The 21442-nt window shown below is 39.9% G+C and overlaps 1 protein-coding gene across 2 annotated transcripts in view; it reads right to left on the bottom strand.

Annotated features, from left to right (window-relative positions):
* Window positions 1–21442, bottom strand: part of LOC134039520 (zinc finger protein 300-like) — a 64278-nt gene continuing 42836 nt past the window's right edge. The window contains exons 1-2 of one of the 2 annotated variants that reach the window (XM_062485545.1): window positions 21000–21275; window positions 1–2311 (exon numbers count right to left, since the gene is read on the bottom strand). In XM_062485545.1, coding sequence (XP_062341529.1) covers window positions 1218–2311; window positions 21000–21192 — 1287 coding nt within the window. In that variant the 5' untranslated portion in view covers window positions 21193–21275 and the 3' untranslated portion in view covers window positions 1–1217. Of the gene's footprint in view, window positions 2312–20999; window positions 21276–21442 lie in introns of those variants that run through there. The other variant, XM_062485463.1, reaches the window with a different exon arrangement.

Below are 21442 nucleotides of genomic sequence, written 5' to 3'. Positions count from 1 at the left end.
TATAGAAAAAAAGTGATATCTAAATCTTTACATATTGCAACATAATACCTCATACAATATTTCCTATGATGAAATAATTAAGAGATCCATCCCCCTATTAGCCAATCACTGTGGGCATAGTTAGTAAGCTTCTTACATTTACATTGAGTCATTTAGCAGACGCTCTTATCCAGAGCGACTTACAGTAAGTACAGGGACATTCTCCCCGAGGCAAGTAGGGTGAAGTGCCTTGCCCAAGGACACATCATATGGCACGGCCAGGAATCGAACCGGCAACCTTCTGATTAATAGCCTGTTTCCTTAACTGCTCAGTCATCTGACCCCCCTCTGATTCTTCCAACATCATCCAAACCAACAAGTTCCTTTGTTTAATACCTCATACAATATTCCTATAATGAAATCATTTACAGAGATCCATCCCCCTATTAGTCACTGTTGGCATTGTTAGTAAGCTTCTTGACATCATCCATAGCAACAAGTTCCTTTGTTTAATATCTCATACAATATTTCTATAATGACATACTTTAGAGATCCATCCCCCTATTAGCCAATCACTGTGGGCATTGTTAGTAAGCTTCTTGACATCATCCATTGCAACAAGTTCCTTTGTTTTAGCTCAACATTTCTCCCCATTCCCACCAGTCTCAGCAGCCTTGTGAATGTTTTAGGAGGAAATTCTTACTGAAGAACTTTTACTGCTATTTAAGAGAACTCTTAATGGTAAGATAAAAGGAGGAAGCTCTGTCTGAAAAACGTGTGTCCTCATGTGTGAATACAGAGAACTACTTTTAATAAAGTGTTTGCTACATTTCTGACAATGATAAGGTTTCTCTCCTGTGTGTATCCTCATGTGCACAACCAGATTACACTTCATTGAAAACTGTGTTACATTGTTGACATTGATAAGGTTTCTCTCCTGTGTGTATCCTCATGTGCACAACCAGATTACACTTCATTGAAAACTGTTTGTTACATTGTTGACATTGATAAGGTTTCTCGCCTGTGTGTGTCCTCATATGAATAGCCAGATTACCCTTCCGAGAAAACCGTTTGTTACATTGTTGACACTGATAAGGCTTTTCTCCTGTGTGTAACCGCATATGAAAAAACAAAGCACTTTTTTCACTATAAGTTTTGTTACATTGTTGACACTGAAAAGGTTTCTCTCCTGTGTGTGTCCTCATGTGCACAAACTACTATTCATTGAAACCTGTTTGTTACATTGTTGACATTGATAAGGTTTCTCTCCTGTGTGTCCTCATATGAATAGCCAGATTACCCTTCCGAGAAAACCGTTTGTTACATTGTTGACACTGAAAAGGTTTCTTTCCTGTGTGCCCCCTCATGTGTATAACCAAACCATATGGAAGACAAAATGATTTGTTACAATGTTGACACTTGTATGGTTTCTCGCTTGTGTGTGTCCTCATGTGTTCACGTAGAGTATCCCTTCGAACAAATAGTTTGCTACATTCCTGACATTGAAAAGGTCTCTCTCCTGAGTGTGTCTTCATGTGTTTAACCAGATTACCCTTCTTAGCAAACGGTTTGTTACATTGTTTACAGTGATAGGATTTATCTTCTGTGTGTTTCCTCATATGAAAAACCAAAGCACCTTTTCCACTAAAAGTTTTGTTACATTCTTGACACTGTTGTTTTGTTTTTCCTGCGTGACGTCTCTGTGGCATATGTTCCCTTGGCAGAGCCTCACTGGCTTGTGTCCTGTTCAGAAGAAGCAGCACTCCTCCATGTTCCACCTCCAAACTCTGAGCTATAGGACAGTCTGGAACTACAACAGAGAGGGGCTGAGAGTCACTGCCTCGTTCTGGTGCTGCATACTCTTGTCCATCAGGCTCTGCTTTGATTTGCTCCTCAGTTGTGTCATGTTGCCTTGGCAGAGCCTCACTGGCTTGTGTCCTGTTCAGAAGAAGCAGGTCTCCTTCATGTTCCTCCTCCTCCAAACTCGGAACTCTAGGACAGACTGCAGCTACAACAGAGAGGGGCTGAAGAGAGTCACTGCCTGGTTCTGGTGCTGCATAGTCTTGTCCATCAGGCTCTGCTTTGGTTTGCTCCACAATTGTGTTGGTGGGTAGAGAGTCTCCTTCTCTGTTCTCTACTTTAACAGTTTGGTCAAGATGTGAACATTCAGAAAAGCCCTCCTGATCCCAGTCGTGTTTCACACTGGTAGAAGTGAACATGGAGTGTGTAGTTTCAGACTGCAGTCCTTGGAGCTGCTCTTCCTCCTGACTGGTCCAGAGCTCCTGTTCCTCTTTAATCTGTTGGGGTTCCGGGAGAGAGAGCTGCTGCACATCTGGAGGAAAGAAGAGTATGTTGGTGATCAACGTAGTCATTATGCAACCCAACATGTCTGACAGCTAAAACCAGACCAATTGTGGTGATCTTAGCATAATATGCTACTCATCCAAGGCTTGAAATTTCAGCCACATATGCTCCCAAAATTGTATCTGTGACCTCATAATAATTTTGGGAGCATTTGTGCGAGTGCAAATAATTGTTATGGTGCACTGCAACCTGCTTTAATTTCTTTACAAAACTCTGGCTAATTAGCCAGATGAACGCTGTTACTGCTCAAGTAATTTCGTACATGAATATGGAGTTAGGTTTTGAAACATTTCGATCAGTGATCCTGTCGGGTGTTATTTGGCACACTGGGTTTCAGCATTTTAGCTATGCATCGTACATGGCTTTGTGGTGTTTTTTTAGGGTCGAATTAGGATGGTGGTGTTGCCCCGTGAGGTAGCAACATTAGCCAGGCAGGTTTTGCACAATACTTGACACTGCACAGCATCTTTTTTAAAGGCAAAATTGTCTGTAGTGTCAGGTTCTGTGGAGCCTGAGGCCATCGTACAGGTCAAGGTAAAGTGTAACGTGCAAAGTTGATCCTTTGTCTGCAAACTGCGTTACTCTCGCGTCACGTGACCAAAGTAAAATCGCAGCCATTGCAATTACAACATCCTGTTTTGTCACATCGCGATTAGAGCTGCAACGAATAGTCGACAAAATCGACTACGTCGATTGTGAAAAATTGTCGATGTGGATTATTAACGTTGACGCGTCATATATTATATATATATATTATAAAAGATTTAGAGCTGCCGGTAATTTTCATTCAGCATTGCAATGCACTACCGGAAGTGCAGGGGGCAGTATCGCTTACATTGTCTATATGCACCAAGGCATACACATACATACACCAAGGCAAAGAAGAACGTTTTTGAATCATGGCGGAACAGAGTGTGGGAGAGCCGAAACAAGCTAGACCGAGAGCTTCAAAAATAATTGAAATGGAATTAGCATTTCATTCCAGCACCACGGCAATGCATGAACTAGAGATGCTCCCATCAGGTTTTTTGGTGCCGATCACGATCACTGAAATCAGTATCTGCCGATCCGATAATACCGATCACCGATCACGGTGTCGACTCCCTAACCGCTCAGCCATCTGACCCCCTGAATTGACAACCATCCGTTCTATTGCAGGGAACGTGCAACATTCCAGTGTTGAAGCTTTCTCGCTTACTATAAAATGTGTAAATAATAATAAATATTAAACAATAGAATCACATGTGCAACATTCCACTCTCTAGAGGCTCTCAAGAGAACTTGGAGCTTATACAGTAGCTTTCCTGTGGAAAAATAATAATACAAACTTAACTGCAACATAAACAGGCTATAGCCAAATATCCATTATGTTTCAAGTCAGTCAGTTTCAAGTCGATTAGTCTGCATTTAGGAGGAGATAACATACAGAATAAAGATTGAAGGTGCACAGGAAGTCAGCAATTAAACAAAAAAACGAAACATGTATATATATCTGTATAGTGTCTCACTCACTCTCGCATACTTCATTCACTCTCTCACTTCACGCACGCACGCACTCACTCACTCGGAGAGGGGGCATACTAGGGTATTCAAACCTTACTTCTGATTAAGCAGCATCACTGGCAGATTCACCTTGATAAATATAAGCATATCAGCATTTTTAGGAGTCAACCTGTTCCTCTTCTCATCTAAAATATGTCCTGCTGTGCTGAAAAGTCGTTCGCTATCTACACTTGTACAAGGTGCGGAGAGGAAGACTCGTGCTGCTTGTGCAAGAGCAGGAAAGCGGTCTTTATTGGCCTTCCAAAAAGCAGTGGCTGTCCGTGACTGTTTTCGTTCGAATGCGGGTCTCACAGAGTAACGTCGCACATGTGCGATTCTGAAAATTCCAACCGACTATTTTCCGATAGACAAAAACTATGACAAACGCTATAGTATGGCTTCAAGATTTACAATTAGGAGGCTAACAAGTAGTAGTAGCATTGCTACGAGTATTATGGTAGGTTGCTAGGTAAAGGAAGCTAACTAAAGCTAGCTAGCTTCCGTTTTGGAAAAATAACTCTGGTGGAAGCGTCGGAAACATTTAGAACTCACGCATCTAAAGGTTAAAGAATCATTTCTTACCACTGGCGGCTTGAAATGCCTATCTTAGGTTTTATTGAAACATCTCTGATAGTAGTTCTCGCAGATTTTATGTCATCTGATCGGCCATGTTTGATCGGCCGTTTTGAGAACGCCGATCAAAACCAATAATGGGAATATCGGCCGATATGGATCGGCGTCGATCAGATCGGAGCATCCCTAGCATGAACATTTGAAACGGAGGCGTCCTGGAGCCACCACGTCTTCTCCTGCTGATGGGTAAGTTTAAGTTAACTGCCTAAGTAACGTTAGCCTTGTTAACTTATCGTAAGGTTTACACTTAAATGTTGGAAATAGAACGTCTCATGGAGGATGCTTGCTAACGCTATTTCAGTTATTTTACGTGCAATGTAGTTAATCAGTGAATTATCAGAACGTCTCATGGAGGATGCTTGCTAACGCGACTTCAGTTATGTTACGTGCAATGTAGTTAATCAGTGAATTATCAGAGTAGCCTGTCTTTTCGTTCGTTCTGAATAGTTAACCTCCTCCACTTAGCATTCGTCAAACTACATATTGTGGAAAAATAATCATTTGCATCACTAGCCAAATCATTCTTGTGCATTCCAGCTACTTCTACTCCCTCTGAGCGGCTCTTCTCAGCAGCTGAGAACATCGCCTCCAAGAAGAGAGCCAGTCTTACTCCAGAGCATGTCAATATGCTCACGTTTTTACATTGCAATTTGAAACGTGTATGAATTGTGCGTTCCCCTGAAGTCATTTTGATTTACTTTTAAACCCTTACTTGCACTTTAATTGTCGGGAAGGATGGACTTTTTTAACTTTTGGACTTTGAATGTTATTTTGCACTTGCAGAGGCTTGATTGTTATTTTGAGTTACTTTTAAAACTTTATTTGCACTTTACTTTTAAAAGCATATTTGCACTTTAATTTGTATTACTATTTTGTTTATTTATAATGATGTTTACATGTTTACACAACTTGTTACTCAAATACATTTGAATTCAAATTTCAACATTTTGAGTCATTATTTTTTTTTGAGGGGGGGGGAATAATCATTAGATTAGTCGATTAATCGAAAAAATAGTCGATAGATTAGTCGATTACCAAAATAATCATTAGTTGCAGCCCTAATCGCGATATGCAAATGCTATTAATTGTTCAGCCTAACACAACGTCAGCACACGTTAACAAAGACGCATAGATACGCCGTTCTGGTCCATAAATCGTTTTGCGGACTTCTTAGAACGTCTCTCGACCAGCGTATTGGTCTAATTATAATACTAGTATATAAGAAACCTTTTTTACCACCTGAAGCAAAATCACTCGTTGGAACATGCATAAAGTGTGAGTTTGCTCCAAGGTATTGCAGTGTTTCCGCTATGTTGATTTGGCCCGCCACGTCAAAATTTCTGCCGCCACCATATCAGAAATACGGCCATACAAAACGCTGTCTATCAGCAGAGTGCATGTCGGAGAATAGCACGGACACACGCTTCACACCGCGAGCGGGCACGTGCGCCACTCAGCGTTAAAGGGAGAGAAAGAAAAAAGAGACTGACGCTGTCCGGAGGATAATTAGCCAGTTGAGATTGCGTGTGGGCGTCCTTGAGAACTTTAAGTCGTATAACTTATGTTGTCAGTTCATTTAAGCCTGTTATTGTATTAGTCTTTAGTTATTGCAAATGTAAATTAAGTTAACTGGTGACTTTCGTTGTTTGTATTCTTCACCTGCTAGCTAAATTGCACTTGGCTGTTGATTCGATAGCGATTGCTGAACGCCCTTGCTCACGTTTGTATTTTAGGTGCCTTATTATGCTTAAGTAGTTATACTGCATTAAGTTAATGTAATTAATAGTGGGTTTATTGTTATTATTTGTTACAGAATGCTTAGCCTATATGTCAAGATCAAATTAAGCAATTCCGTTGTCTGCTTAATTTGGGGGTTGTTCGGACAGGCCTGCCCCCACTGCTAAAAAAAATCCTAGCGGAAACACTGTATTGATAAAAAGCAAGGTTTTAAAAAGCTTAAGTTACTTGACCCCAGGTACGTGTTCCCTGGCTGCAAACATTTCTCTCACACCGCGCTACCTAAGGAAGAGACTTATTTTGCTACTACTACGGATCTGTGGTCTATCGTCTTAATTATCGTTATAGAATGAAAATATAAATATCTATATCGATAATTTTTTACCTATATCGCCCAGCCCTAATGTCAGGTGGCTGAGCGGTTAGGAAATCGGGCTAGTAATCAGAAGGTTGCTGGGTCGATTCCCGGCCACGCCAAATGACGTTGCGTCCTTGGGCAAGGCAGTTCACCCTACTTGCCTCGGGGGAATGTCCCTGTACTTACTGTAAGTCGCTCTGGATAAGAGCGTCTGCTAAACGACTAAATGTAAATGTGTAATGTAATCAATTGAAAAGGATATATTTGAGATGATAAACAAAGAGGGGAGGGAAGTGTATGGGGACAGTTGGAAAGCCAATACAAAGCCAATAAAACTGAAAAAATATATTTATTTCCAATTTTAGGTAATTAAATAGGATTTTATGGTGATTTGCATATTTTCCATAGTCAGGCTAAAGGTAGTTTTGATATATAAAGGGGGGTGGGGGCTATTTAGGTGTGTCACCAAACAAACATAAAGTACCTGACACTTCGATTTGTTGTTGCAGCCCTATATGCAACAGAAAGAATAATTCAGACAGATAATGTCCCTTTTTTCAGTTGCATTGTTCATGCATTTCATGTACAAAGTCTGGCAAATAAAATAAAAAATGTACTAGCCAATGGTGACTCAAGCTTCATTGTGTCCGTAAAGGGTTGTTATACAGTCAAATATCTAATTCCTTTGACCTCATTTCAAAACCAAATTGATAGTGTGAATCAGAATGTCAGCTTAGCTGCCATTGATTGCACCAACAATAAAAGTATTAGGGGGATGTAACTGTTAGCTGCTCCTGGGGGGTGTTCCATCAACGTCGCAAACGCAAGTCACGCTTACCCCGTATTTGAACAGAATCATTGGAATCATCCAATAATTATATTTCTATCACAGATCAGTGGACAAATATTATTTTATATCTTTCGTTTTTTACATTTCATGATGACACAGGGGAGGCACTGCCTCCCTTGCCTCCCCTGACCGCTGATTTCAAACTAATACAATTTACAAGAGGTGACTCTGCAAAGTGCTGCTAATATCTCTTTTACTACTATTGCTAATGGAACTGTTTTATTCTATTATTTACATTTAGTCATTTTTAAATTTTATTTACGCTACTGAGTGCGTTTACTTGACCATGAGAAACCCGATAACTAGCAATTGTCGGTTTATGCCAATAATACGATTACTCCGTTTACATGTGTAATTGGGTGTGCTTTGCCTTCGGCAAGGGCACAACCTTTGTTCTCTCACATATATATTATTTATTGTTTATTTTCGCCCCCCTAAGGATCAGTCAATATTTGGACTATATACACAACGGCGGTGTCAAAAGGTTCGTCTTGTTAGCGATTGCGTTGGTTGTATTTTTATTTACGTTCCGTTGCATGGTTTAAGTAGAAATTGCGTTTTTGCGGTGAAAAGTGAAGCTAACGGTGGCTAATTTGCTAGCCACAGTCACTGACGTTACTAACGTCACTACGTCACGAAAACACGCGTGACTACCTGTAGCAGAACATTCGTTTCGCATCTGTTAACTTAGGGGATAGCTAGGCTAACTATAGCTTTACTGCAAGGCAGCTGCAGAAACGCCACAAGCAAAGAGGCCAGGGTGATAACTATTTACTCATTTTACTTTGTGATGTGAAACACAATTATGAAATGTAATGTACAATATTAGCTGATATTATTAAGGAAGTAGGCCCACATCTACTTTCGGAAACGGTAGTCTACTATTACACTGAAGCATTAGCATGACATTAGCCTCTGTTGCCCGGGCAACACATACCACAGTGGTCTATGATGCATCTGTTTTCAATCGTTAAAATAAACATTCCTCACAAATACATTTTCTTTGTAGGATTTATTATGACATTACATTACAAGTAAACGATTTGTTGGTGAAATTATCATTACCTGTGGTTTCAAACCAGTGTTGCTCATTGCAACGCTGTAGCCTACGCGAGACACACGACAAAAACATCTAACTTACACAGCTGTTTAGGAAGTCAAACGGCGACAGAACATGTTCGGCACTCCCCTTACTTAAATCAAAAGTCTTTCAATAGGTGAAACTATCTGACTACTAACCTGAACTTCATTGCCACAGCCTAAACTTTGTCAATCTGTTCATGATCATAATTAATTTCAGCCTAAACCGTACAACGGAAGGTTAAATCGAATTCAACCAACGCAATCGCTACCAAGACGAACACAGCAGTAGTCTAGTAGACATACTGTAGTAGTACAATTTACTGGGGCAGCTTCTCCACACAGGGCTATATCGCATTTTGCGTTGTTACTGACAATGATCGCTACCAGTGAGCTTTTAATGAATGAGCGATTTTCCACTAAATAAATGTCAAGCTTATTTACGTTTTTGGGGGCATAGTTAGCAGATGGTACTGTTTGAATCGCGATTCCATCTTCTACTGCCGGTAACGTCGTAGAATAATCTTCAAAGGGGGTTCTTTATTAATGAATGAATGCAATATGAGTAGGCTAAATGCCTGAAAATATCACGAGAAGGAAAAACTTAAAAGGACGTTTAAGTCATAGAGATTAGGTCAATTTTTACACCGGTCTGCCAAATGTATTCGTTTTGATTCAGCTAGGCTGCCTCTTGCAGGGGAAATGAGAAGACATCATATTTCATTCTACACTTCACTCGTATTTTGAGTTGTAAATGAGCAGCAAAAAAAAGATGCTTTTAAATCTATGTAATCTTTATAAATAATAAGTAGGCCCTATGCATTTTTATATAAAATATACAGAAATATCAGTTGTAAAAATGTCATTATAAAACGGACCCCTGTGCAACCGACGCAAGCAAGCACACCCTACAATTTCCCCAGAAATTGTACCCTCTCTAGTTAGTTATGTGATTACTCAATAAACGCGTCTACATGATTATTTTATTAATCGTTGTATGCTCCACGGACAAAACTGGCACCATCATCCTTCTGCAACAAAGTGTCGCCGTGTCTTCCTGTATCGGCCCTACTGCTGTATGTTTCATTCAATCAATACATTGAATCCTACTAAGAAAGCCGAGTAAACGCACTCAATGTTAGGCTACATCTGCTACTGCTATTACTATCCCAACTATAATTTCAGCTGTTAAGACTATAATATTCTTTTTATGAGTAGCTAGCCTAGGCCTACTTCTTCTTCTGTTTAACAGTTCAGCTTTCAGCTTCTCCCGCATTGTATTTCAGCTCTTAGCATTGTTAGATGATGCAGGTCATTTTCCACAATGCCTCTTTTGTGTGACTCACACATTTTTGAAATTCATTTCAGCTTGCGGGTATTTTCTCATTTCTGTATTTTCTGCAATTTAAAAAAAATAATTTCATCTTTCAGCATTCCAACGCATTTTCTGCAGGAAATGCCTTTCTAGTTATATCAACTTCTTAGTTCTTCCGCCGTTTTTTGTCCTTTAACTAGTCCTGCATACTTTCACCGATTCCTACAATTTTGGAATCAAAACGTTCAGCTCCTTCAGGAGATGTGTGCTATGACTTTTCTAATTTCTCACTTTCATACTTTTTCATGTATTAAGGTTTTTGTGCAAATTATTCTCCCATTAAAAGTAATGGTAAATCCTTTCAAATCATTAAAAAGCTTCCTCCTCTTTCAAACGTAACTACTTCAGCATACTTTCAGCTAGAGACACCATTCAACCTTTAAAATGTTCACAAGACATTCAGCTATTCCCAAATGATTCAGCTTTTTCAAATATTCAGCCAATTTTGAATTATGAAAGTTTGAAATACATTAAAATGTTTGCTCTTGATTTTTATGAATGAGCAGCAAGCAGAGTGGCACACTGCTGCCTGCTCTTTTTCTGACATTCAACTAATTTGTCAAACAAATTCCTCTAACTTTCATATAGTTTAACTTACAGAAACAAGTTATACCTTAAAATGTAGGAAAATTGTCCTCTTTCAGCCAATGTAACTACTAAAGAGCTCACATTTACAGATTTTCAGCTATGAGCCTTGAAGCGAGAGCAGCCTTTCAAATTCTCTCACTAACTTCAATGGAGAGGTGAGTAAAATCCGTCAGAGAAAGCAAGAAGGAAGACGATTTCGAAACTGCCGGTAGAGACATATTTCTGACCGCACAGACATATAAAGGACATCTCTAGTTTCGGCAGTCTTTGGTCTCGGAAAATGTCCTCATTTTATTGATTGGACGTGTAGTTTTGCGTCTAAGTCAACTTGTTTGAGGTGTGGATGCTAGGTAAATGTTCGTTTTTCTCTCTGCCTAGCTCGTTATCTATCACAGCTGCGCCATCACCGTGGCAACCAAACAGACACGCACCATGAACGTTTTTGAAACTGCCAAAGGAGTTGTATTTCTGACCGCACAGACACAAAGGATATCTATGGTTTCGGCAGAGTCTTGGAATGAAATATACGTAATTATGTGGGCAATGTAGAACAGCGGACAGATTCGATATTTGATCTTTTGTTAGTTATGGCCATAGATGTATATAAACACTAGATGTCTCGTCCGCGTTGCCGGACAACAGAGTCGAACGTCCGCACATCGCGGCCATCTTGCTACAGTCAACTCGCTCACCCATAACATTGTGTTGATGCTACATGTACTTTTTAAATGACCATAACTTGCTCAATTTTCAACCGATTTTGAAACGGTTTGGTTTGTTATCAACGTCAGAGATGTCTGTATGTCACTGCATACTTATGAACAATTATGTTTTTTTTATAGAATAGAAGTATGCAGTGGCATAACGACATCTCTGACGTTGATAAAAAACCAAACCGTTTCAAAATCGGTTGAAAATTGAGCAAGTTATGGTCATTTAAAAAGTACATGTAGATTCAACACAATGTTATGGGTGAGCGAGTTGACTGTAGCAAGATGGCCGCCATGTGCGGACGTTCTAGACTCCGCCGTAAGACATCTAGTGTTTATATATATCTATGGTTATGGCCATTCTAGTGACGCTACTGTCATCATGGCTGCTAATAGAACGGCGAAACCAGGTCACATACGGTCTAATAACTATCATTCATTACCTAGCTACAAACAAATGCTTCGTAACTGAAGAGTATTTACTTTTTATTGGCGATATTGACAACAGATGTTAAGGAACTTGTCTTAAATCAAAAGATGGTCTCCGTTTTCAATTTGAAGCAGTAGATCTAGCTTATGTAGGAAATTTTCCATTGCATCCTCTCTCTAGCTTCACGCCTTTGGTTATTATTCAAGCCTACGGTGTTAATACAGTCTGTAAAAATACCACTTTGACACACTTGCAATAAATGATCCGCTGGTTAGATGTAGCATGATCTTATTATTTAAGTATAAAAAACTCACCAGGGACAACGACAACATTGGCATCCCTGCACTATGAATTATTATTTTGATGTCATCTTAAATTAAGTGTCTGAACAGGACTGGGTGTGCAGGCACACATGATTAGTTTCTCCTCCGTCTTGAACCTGAAACCTAGATTCTAGGTTAGAAATGTTGCCAGTCTGTTGCCAATGACCAACGGTTGCTACGTTTTTCCAGCAAGTTCAAGTCATTCCAGTGTTTTTGGGGGCATAGTTAGCAGATGGTACTGTTTGAATCGCGATTCCATCTTCTACTGCCGGTAACGTCGTAGAATAATCTTCAAAGGGGGTTCTTTATTAATGAATGAATGCAATATGAGTAGGCTAAATGCCTGAAAATATCACGAGAAGGGAAAAACTTAAAAGGACGTTTAAGTCATAGAGAGTAGGTACATTTTTACACCGGTCTGCCAAATGTATTCGTTTTGATTCAACTATGAGGCTAGCCTGGCTCTGCCTTCCAACGTACTTCCGCTCAATTTTCATTTTGCTTCTGTACTAGGTCTGGCCATGAGGTACGCAAGTCAGATTTTTCAGGTTGATTTTCAACCGGCGAATCAGCGAACACAGGGAGTGGCTGAGAACGAGGACATTGATGTTGTGCGCTAGTTTGTGTTGTAGTTCCGTAATGGCGGCGGAGAAAGAGGCGAGCGAAGCCATTCGGTCCGTTGTGGCAACGCTGCCGAATATCTATAAACTAAAGCCGGAGCAAGAACAAGTTTTGCTAAGTTTTGTTGGTGGCCATGATGTTGTGGCCCTCCTCCCCACGGGGTTTGGGAAAAGTTTGATTTTCCAGCTACGGCAGCTAGCTCTGTTACAGTAGTGGTGAAGGAATTGTCTAAGGCGAACGCTAGCGATTGGTTTTGGCAGATCAGAGTGGCTCTTGGCAGATCCAATAGTTTTAAACTTCAACAGGGTACCCGCCTACAAGGAAGTCAACGCTTGTCAATGGAGCGAGGCCAGACTCTGTACAAATGCAATGTACGAGAGTCTGGTTAGGACCAGGCTACTATGAGGCTGCCTCTTGCAGGGGAAATGAGAAGACATCTATTTCATTCTACACTTCACTCGTATTTTGAGTTGTAAATGAGCAGCAAAAAAAATATGCTTTTAAATCTATGTAATCTTTATAAATAATAAGTATGCATTTTTATATAAAATATACAGAAATATCAGTTGTAAAAATGTCAAAAAAACTGACCCCCCTGTGCAACCGACGCAAGCAAGCACACCCTACAATTTCACCAGAAATTGTACCCTCTCTAGTTCGTATTATTATCTATACTATGTTTGTCGCCCAGAAAAGTGAAAAATACATTTCCAAGTTAACCAATGCGCCCTCGAGCCTGCGAGACAAGATTATGTAATTTAATTGGCTGAAGTGGCAGAGTCAGAAACACTTTGTGAATCGTGACTTGTAGAAAGAGAGCTGGCAGTAGTCTGACACGGTAAACTACTAAATATGCCGGGAAATAATAAAGCCTCATATTACTATTTCGTTTGGTCTCAGCATTGATATTTGACCCTTTTGTGCTTTGTAGATAGGAAAATGTCACCCAAAAAGAAGAGAGATATCAGAAGTTTTTTCACCACCCAGAGAGTAAGTAGCTATCAAGAAGGTCGTTGTTAGCTAGTAGGAAAACTACCCACACAGTGCAAACCTGCTAGCCTTACATCGCCACCCATTCAACAATGGAAACATGTTTTGAAAGTTGTTACAGTGCGTTCACACTGCAGCGGAGCGGGCGGCGCGCGGCGTCGGCTTCCAATTCATTTTCAATGAAACCAGGCGTTGACGCTCGCGTAGGGCATTGTGGGAAGGCGAGCGGAGCGGAGCGTTGCAAGTTGGATTTTCTCAACTTTATGTAAATGAGGAGCGTGAAAACGCTAGCGTTGGCCAATCGGATTGGTTTCTTGTTTCTTGTAACGTAGCAACTGTTCGTCATGGTAAACATTTCTAGGTTTGACAATTTCAAGATGGAGGAGAAACTTTTCGTATGTGTCTGCACACCCAGTTCTGTTCAGAACAAAGTTACTAATGTGACGAGCCTGAATTTAAAGAATACATTAAACTAATAATGCATGGTGCATGGTTGCCGATGTCGTCATTGTTCCTAGTGTGTTTTTATAGCCTACTTTTAAATGTAGTCGTCACATTACGTGACTGTTCTGTGCCACTGCTAGCTCGCTAGCCCAGCCTACAAACGACTGGTTGAGTGACCGGTGGCGTAACATGTATTCTACTGTAATCTTGCACTAGTAAAATCTTGCACTTACATAAATGTTGTGTAAAAGTGGTATTTTGATCGATATTGTGAGTACGTGAACCCAAATCTGCACGCTTGGCCATGACTACAACAGTGACCTTAGAGAACTACAACTCTGTATTAACTTGTCTAACACGCCCCCGTGCGTGGTGTACTGTGGGAAGGCAAGCGATGCAGAGCGTTAAAAAACGCTGCAGTGTGAACGCAGCGTAAGTGTAGTAGAGCATGTAACTTTTGCTTGTATTAAATTTATCCCTAGCATCTGCAATCTTTCGACCAGTGTGTTAGCAGCAGCTGGTCTTGTTGAAGCCAGAAGAATAAAGCTAAACTACCCACATAATGGGGCCGTTTAGTCTAGTAGCAGCAGGCTAGCAACTCAAAAGTGATATTAACTGGTAATAAGTAGGCCTATATGATCCCTTGGATGATATGGCTATCCCTGTAATCTCGACCAATGTCAACAGTCAACTAAGCATGGTTAGTGTCTGTATTAAATTGATGAATTAATGTGCAGGAAAAACAGCACCCTGAAGCTACAGATGTAGAGCAGGTTGGTGATGAATCAGCATCAGGGGTTCAGGTGAGAAGTTAAATTGTCCATTTTGGTAAAGATTTAATTAAATTGCTGTTTTTAGGGGATGTTTAGACAATGTTAACCATGAATTTTATCATTCACACTTATACTTGTAGGTAGTAAAAAGGTGTTATAAATTGGGATGCCCAAATGTGTGCACCATATAATTCATTAATACATTACTTTATTGCTCAGAAGTCCAGTACAGATGATATAGGCCTAGTACAGCTCCATAAAACCTGAACCAATTACCTACATATATATATAAAAAAAAAAAAATTCTGAACAAACAAATGCATTGCATGTACTGCTCATTAGGTCATTTAGTTACTTAAGGCATTATTTTAAAATGCATTCATGAAACGCAGAAATCCAGTGCAGATATAGTGCAGGCTGAGGAAGCAGCAGCTGGACTATCAGGGCTTCAGGTGACGTCTTAGTCATGGCATTTCATTAAGATTTAATTCCATGCATTGCATTAGCAATGAAATTGAAGTACGTTGGGGGAATCTGACCTTATGTCAGCAGTTTTTGATTGTGAATTATGTGTTGTTGAATAAAAAAAACAAGGCTGTTCCATAAAACCTGAACCTATTACCTAAATATTCTAAATTGCTTTCAAAAATAAATACATATACTATAGGGATGGGAAGATTCACTGATTCGCATCGATGCATCGGCATAAAAGCTCACGATGCGATGGCCCGGATCAAAAAAGTGTGCACCGGATACAATGTGGGATGAATCGCGATGCATCGTTTCTAAAAATTTTGCCGATGTATTTATATAGAATCGTGTGTAGGCGAACACTTTAGCAGGGTTTTTCCTGCATAGAGAAAATGTTGGCGCGCGCCAAAGCCGTTTTCCACATGCCAATGACAAATCCCGAGCGCCAAAGGCAAAAAAAAGTCTGCGATGAAAAACAAAAAACAAAGCTGTGTTCATCACGCGTGCAATGCATGTCAGCGAATATGTTCTCAATAGTATGTTTCAAGTAGGCTACAGCCGAACCCTCGTTCTGTTTTGATAAATAGTAATTGAGTTGATAAGCGTGTCTTCTTGTCTGATCAATACGCAACTGTGAGGTGTTCGAATGGACAGAGCGACCAGTAAACTGTCGTTCCGCTGCGAGGGCAGCCCGACGTGCACGAATACACCTGTAAAAATGCAAATGAAATTTACACTCAAAATGCTGACAAAAGTTTGATTTACGATTTCCAACGCAGCCTCCATTGGTATTCTTAACCTGGAATGATAATATATAGTGTCCACTGCAGCGACGCGACAACACGTTTTCCATTCATTTTCAATGGAGCCAGGCGAATCGCTTGCGTGGTGTATTGTGGGTAGCGATGCGACGCGACCAAGTTGAGATTTTCTCTACTTTATGCAAATGAGGAGCGATTTTCGCTAGCGATGGCCAATCGGAGTGTTTTCTTGTTTCTCGTAACGTAGCAACCATGGTGAACATTTCTAGCTTTCTAGGTTTCAAGGTGGAGGAGAAACGAATCGTTTGTGTGGCTGCTTACCCAGTGTTGTACGATACATAGCTGTATTCGTACAGAGATGTTAATAAAAACTATGCATGGCGCAAGGTTGCCGAAGTTGTTGGTGCTTGTACTTTAAAATTCAGTCTAGTCACATTACGTAACTTCGTTCTGTGGTAACTAGCTAGCTAGCCCGGCTGGAACTCCCTATCGTATCGACAGATTAGCAGAGACTTTGAGTAATATAATAAAACGTTTTTTACACGTCAACGTGTATGTATATTAAACAGTTTTGTATTTTGTGTACAAGTTGTATTTTGATCGATGTTGCGAGTACGTAAACCCAATGGCACACTTGGCCATGACAACTACAACAGTGACTTTAGAGAACTACATTCTACATTAATCTGTTTGAAACGCCCCCGACCGTGGTGAACTGTGGGAAGGCGAGCGATGGCAAGCGATTTGCGTCGCTGCAGTGGACACGCACTGTAACTTATGTTGTCAGTTCATTTAAGCCTGTTATTGTATAAGTCTATAGTTCTTGCAAATGTAAATCAAGTTAACTGGTGATTTTTGTTGTTTGTATTCTTCCCCTGCTAGCTAAATTGTCTGTTGATTCGATAGCGATTGATGCCCTTGCCCAGGTTTATATTTTAGGTGCATTATTATGCTGAAGTAGTTTTAATTAATAAAAAGTGGGTTTATTGTTATTATTTGCTACAGAATACTTAGCCTATCAAGATCAAATGAAGCAGGCAGTGTACATGCTTCAGAGTGGCCTACCTATAAATACATTGATTAGAAAGAAGAAAAAAAAGAATATATATATATACCTTTTTTTTTGGAGCACCGAAGACCCATTTTGACCCAGGAAAAACCCTGCTATTTAGTATTTAGAAATGTGACCAATGATTTGTGACCAATAATTTTATATTTAGATAGATTCCTCCTCTCGCGCTCATCTCCACTGCTGTCAGTGGCCGATTCTCGTCAAGTCTCTCGGCCAAGTTTTGCGCGAGTTGGAGGCGTGTTCGGGCGAGTGTTATCATGGCGAATTACACGTTCCTACGAATTGCAATAAATCCAAGGTTTGGCAACACTTCGGATTTTACAAGAAAGATGGGCAATTTGACAAGACCCATGCAATTGGCAAGATATGTCGTGCTGCTATAAAGTACGCAGGGAGCACGGCTAATTTAGGTAGTCACCTGAAGAGGCTACATGGTATTTGTGTGGAGACGTCTGCCTCCCCCTCGGATTCAGCTATGGCTACAGTCAGTGGCTAGCTCCACCGGTACCCCTAGCAAGAATAGGAAGCTATTCTCTGAGAAACAAATCCCTGTTGTGTACAACAGGGATTTTCTGCACTTTTCACTGGTCTTCCCAAGAAAACCACTGAAAGACTACAGCTCATTCAAAATTCTGCAGCTAGATTATTAACCTAAACTAAAAGGAGAGAACACATTAGTCCTGTCCTAGCTACTTTACACTGGCTCCCCGTTACCTTCAGAATTGACTTTAAGGTCCTTTTCCTCACATACAAAGCTCTACACGGACAAGGACCTAGCTACATTGCTAACTCCTTTATAAACTACACACCAGCTAGAACACTGCGATCATCAAATGCAGGCCTATTAGAGGTCACCAGAAGCAGTCATAAGAAGATTGGTGATTCGGCCTTTGTCAATTACGCCCCAAAACTGTGGAACAAATTACCCATAAATATTAGGGAAGCAAACACGCTAGACATTTTTAAAAGACAGCTTAAAACCTACCTTTTTACCGAAGCATTTAAGTAATTTTATCTCAGAAGGGTTTTACTACTTTTATTAGTTATATTATTGTTTTTATAGATTTGCTATTTTAATTATTACTTTTATCACTTGTATTATTGTTTTTATTGATTTTATGTAAAGCGCCTTGAGCTACAATTCTTGTATGAAATGTGCTATATAAATAAAGTCTTACTTACTTACAACAAAGTAAGACGAGAGATAGCTGAGTCATTGAGAAAAACCTTAAAGTAGGACCAGAGCCATAGAAAAAGAGAGTTGCGACACGCTTTGATCTCGCCGACACGTGATCACGTGGTTCATGTAGCTCGCTGTAGTTCCAAAAAACCCCACTGCTGTCAACCGGTTTGAATGGTTTTCAATGAAGCTGGCCAACGGAAGTCGCTTTCTCAGGCAAATGATGAATGAAACAGGCTCGGTTAAAGAAATCCGATATTCTGGCTATCTTCAGCAGACTCGTATCTACAAAAGGCAGTCCTCCCTGACGTGTTTGGTGTAGAATGGAGTGAAATACAACATTGTGAACACTCACTGCCAGTGAAACACACGTGGTTCCGGTAGCTCCCTGTAGTTAAACAAAACCCCCACTGCTGTCAACCTGTTTGAATGGTTTTCGGCGGGACAGACAGCAGCACCATCTCGATTCACGGACATTTTCGGTATATTAACACATAATGTCAATTGGTTACTGGTGTGTTGTATCATGTATGTCTGATACTTTATTAACATGTATGTATTACATGAACTTATACATAACGCAATATTGTGAAGCAGAGCTAGAAATGGCTATGCTAGCTACCATACTGTACAAACGGTACTGTACCATACTGTACATACCAAACAGTAGCCTAATGAGGACTATATTGTTCCACTTAACGTTTAACCTTAGACGGTTGAAGTAAATGGGTCTTGTTAAACTTTTTTTATTCATCAGCCCACTTACAATTTAGCCTACCACATTAACAACACTTATATTTGTAGTACTTGATGCAAGTTGAATCTAAACATTATCACCAGCAACTGCTCAACTTAAGACAAGAAAGGAGTTTGGTAAATAGAACAGAATAAACAAGGCAACCAACTGCATTCAATAAAACATTTTATTGTACAATATGTCCTGTGTTCTTCCACTCCTTTTGTTTGTAGTGATCCGGTGATCTTCTGGCTATGATACATGTACAGCTAGCTAGAGTAAAAGTGTTGCTTACGTAGACCTACAGTCTAGCTCCAACTGCATTTAGAATCTAACAAGCTTACGATAAACTTTAACTAAAGCTGGCTATTTAAAATAATACTAATAACAATTGATATGTGGTGGTCGAAATATGAAAAAATTCAGGATTTTTGTGAATTTACCAGCTAACTTGCTTCTGACCACTTAATTTGCAATTCATTGTTGCTAGCTCTACTAACTACGCTAATAAGAGCTATATATAGAATACTTTGTATGCCAACGAACGCCAATAAATAGAACTAATTTGACAGACTATAAGCCAACTGACTTCTGGTTATGATACACATGCTCTCTAGCTAGCTTCAGTAAAAGTGTTGCTTATGTTAGATACTAGCTAGACCTACAGTCTAGCTCTAACTGCGTTTCGAATCAAACAAGCTATAATCTTACGATACACTTTATCTAAAGCTAGCTATATGAAATACTACTAATAACAATTGATATGTGGTGGTAAAAATATGAAAAAATGAAGGATTTTCATCAATTTACCAGCTAACTTGCTTCGGAGACACTGAAAATGAATGGGGTTGAACGGTGGAAAATGTAATGTTTGGAACTACAGGTCGCATGTGACACGCTTTACTTCCGCATTCCTCGATAACAATGGGAGTCTATGGAAGTGTCGCAACTCTCTTTTTCTATGGCTCTGAGTAGGACGTATGAGTTCAATTTAGTGTGTGGTGTTATGACTGTTTACAGCAGCTTGTGACTGCCAGTAATAGTTTACCCTTTTTTACATTCAGAGAACACAACAGGAAAGAAGGACTGGTTTAAGGCAAGGTCCAGGCCTGATGTTATTTTATCTTTTGTCAGAGACTGCTTAATATGTGAAGTAAACCTTTCACTTGTTTAGTTAATTGATGATTTGCTGTCTGACAAATAAATCATTAAGTACCATATTAAATTGCATAGCATCATATTCTTCTGCATCGCATCTCATTGAATCGCATCGTGTCGAATCGCACTGCATTGCAATAGGGGTGAATAGTATCGTATCGCATTAGTAGTTGCTTTTATGTATCTTTAATGTATCGGATCGTTGGCAGTGCATCGAGATGTGTATCGCATCGTCCTCAGTGATGGAGATGCGCATCCCTAATATACTACTCATATAAGGTCTACATTTATTCATTAAGGCACCATTTTGAAATGCATTTAGGAAACTCAGAAGTCCAGTGCAGACGTAGGGCAGGTTGAGGAAGCAGGAGCTGGACCAACAAAGCTTCAAGTGAGGTCTTAAATTGATTATGTGTTGAGGTGTACTGTCATGACTGACAGTGTAAACATTGTCTACCTGTTTTAAGTGAATTATTATGAAAACATGCAGGTGCAGACTAGGCTAAGTTTTCTTTGCTCTTTAGGGAAGTCAGTTTGAGAGACAGTTACCTTCAAGGAAGTCAGTGTAGCAGTGCCCTGGACATGGGGAGTGAACCATACCAGCCTGATACGAAATGTTTTATTACTGTAATTATGTTTAAATCAGTTCAAAGTTACACAAATGTTAAGATGTTTTAATAAAGTTTGCCTGTTCAACCTAATTTCAACTCTTTTTATTTATATATATATATATATTGGCAGGGCGGGGGGGGACAAATATATAATTCAAGATATAATTAATAGTGATACAGCAGATTATAATCAACTGTAGTTATTAATCGAACCTGTTCGGTGAAGCTTGATCTCAGGTTGAGTAACAATGTCCAACAAGCGTTGCAGTCGCGTGCTCTTCTCCTTTGAACGACAAATCTCCTCTTCGAACTCGGCAAACAATTTTTCAGCGGCTGCGAATATCTCTAAAGCTGCCGTTGTTAATCGCTCATTGATAAAATTCCTGAACACATTTAGTTGAGACATTTTGGTGGTTAAAAACCTCGTATAATTTACAAAACTGTGGTTCGATGAAGTTAGCTTTCTCCTTCTTCATGCGCGTTCTTTCTAACCGGATGTAGACAAGTCAAGCTGTTCCGGTGTTATCGCCCAACAGTTTTTTTTTGTTGCAAAAACACAAATCATTACAAAGGTAATACAGTACCGAGGTGAAATCAGTTTCATATTCGAGATTCATTCGTACCTCCGTTAAGGCTCCGCGTCATATTTAGGGACC

Source organism: Osmerus eperlanus, chromosome 1 (assembly GCF_963692335.1).
Source record: "Osmerus eperlanus chromosome 1, fOsmEpe2.1, whole genome shotgun sequence".
NCBI classification, from domain to species: Eukaryota; Metazoa; Chordata; class Actinopteri; order Osmeriformes; family Osmeridae; genus Osmerus; species Osmerus eperlanus.
The sequence above is the reverse complement of the archived record's forward strand: the minus strand, read 5'-3'. Positions and strand labels throughout refer to the sequence as shown.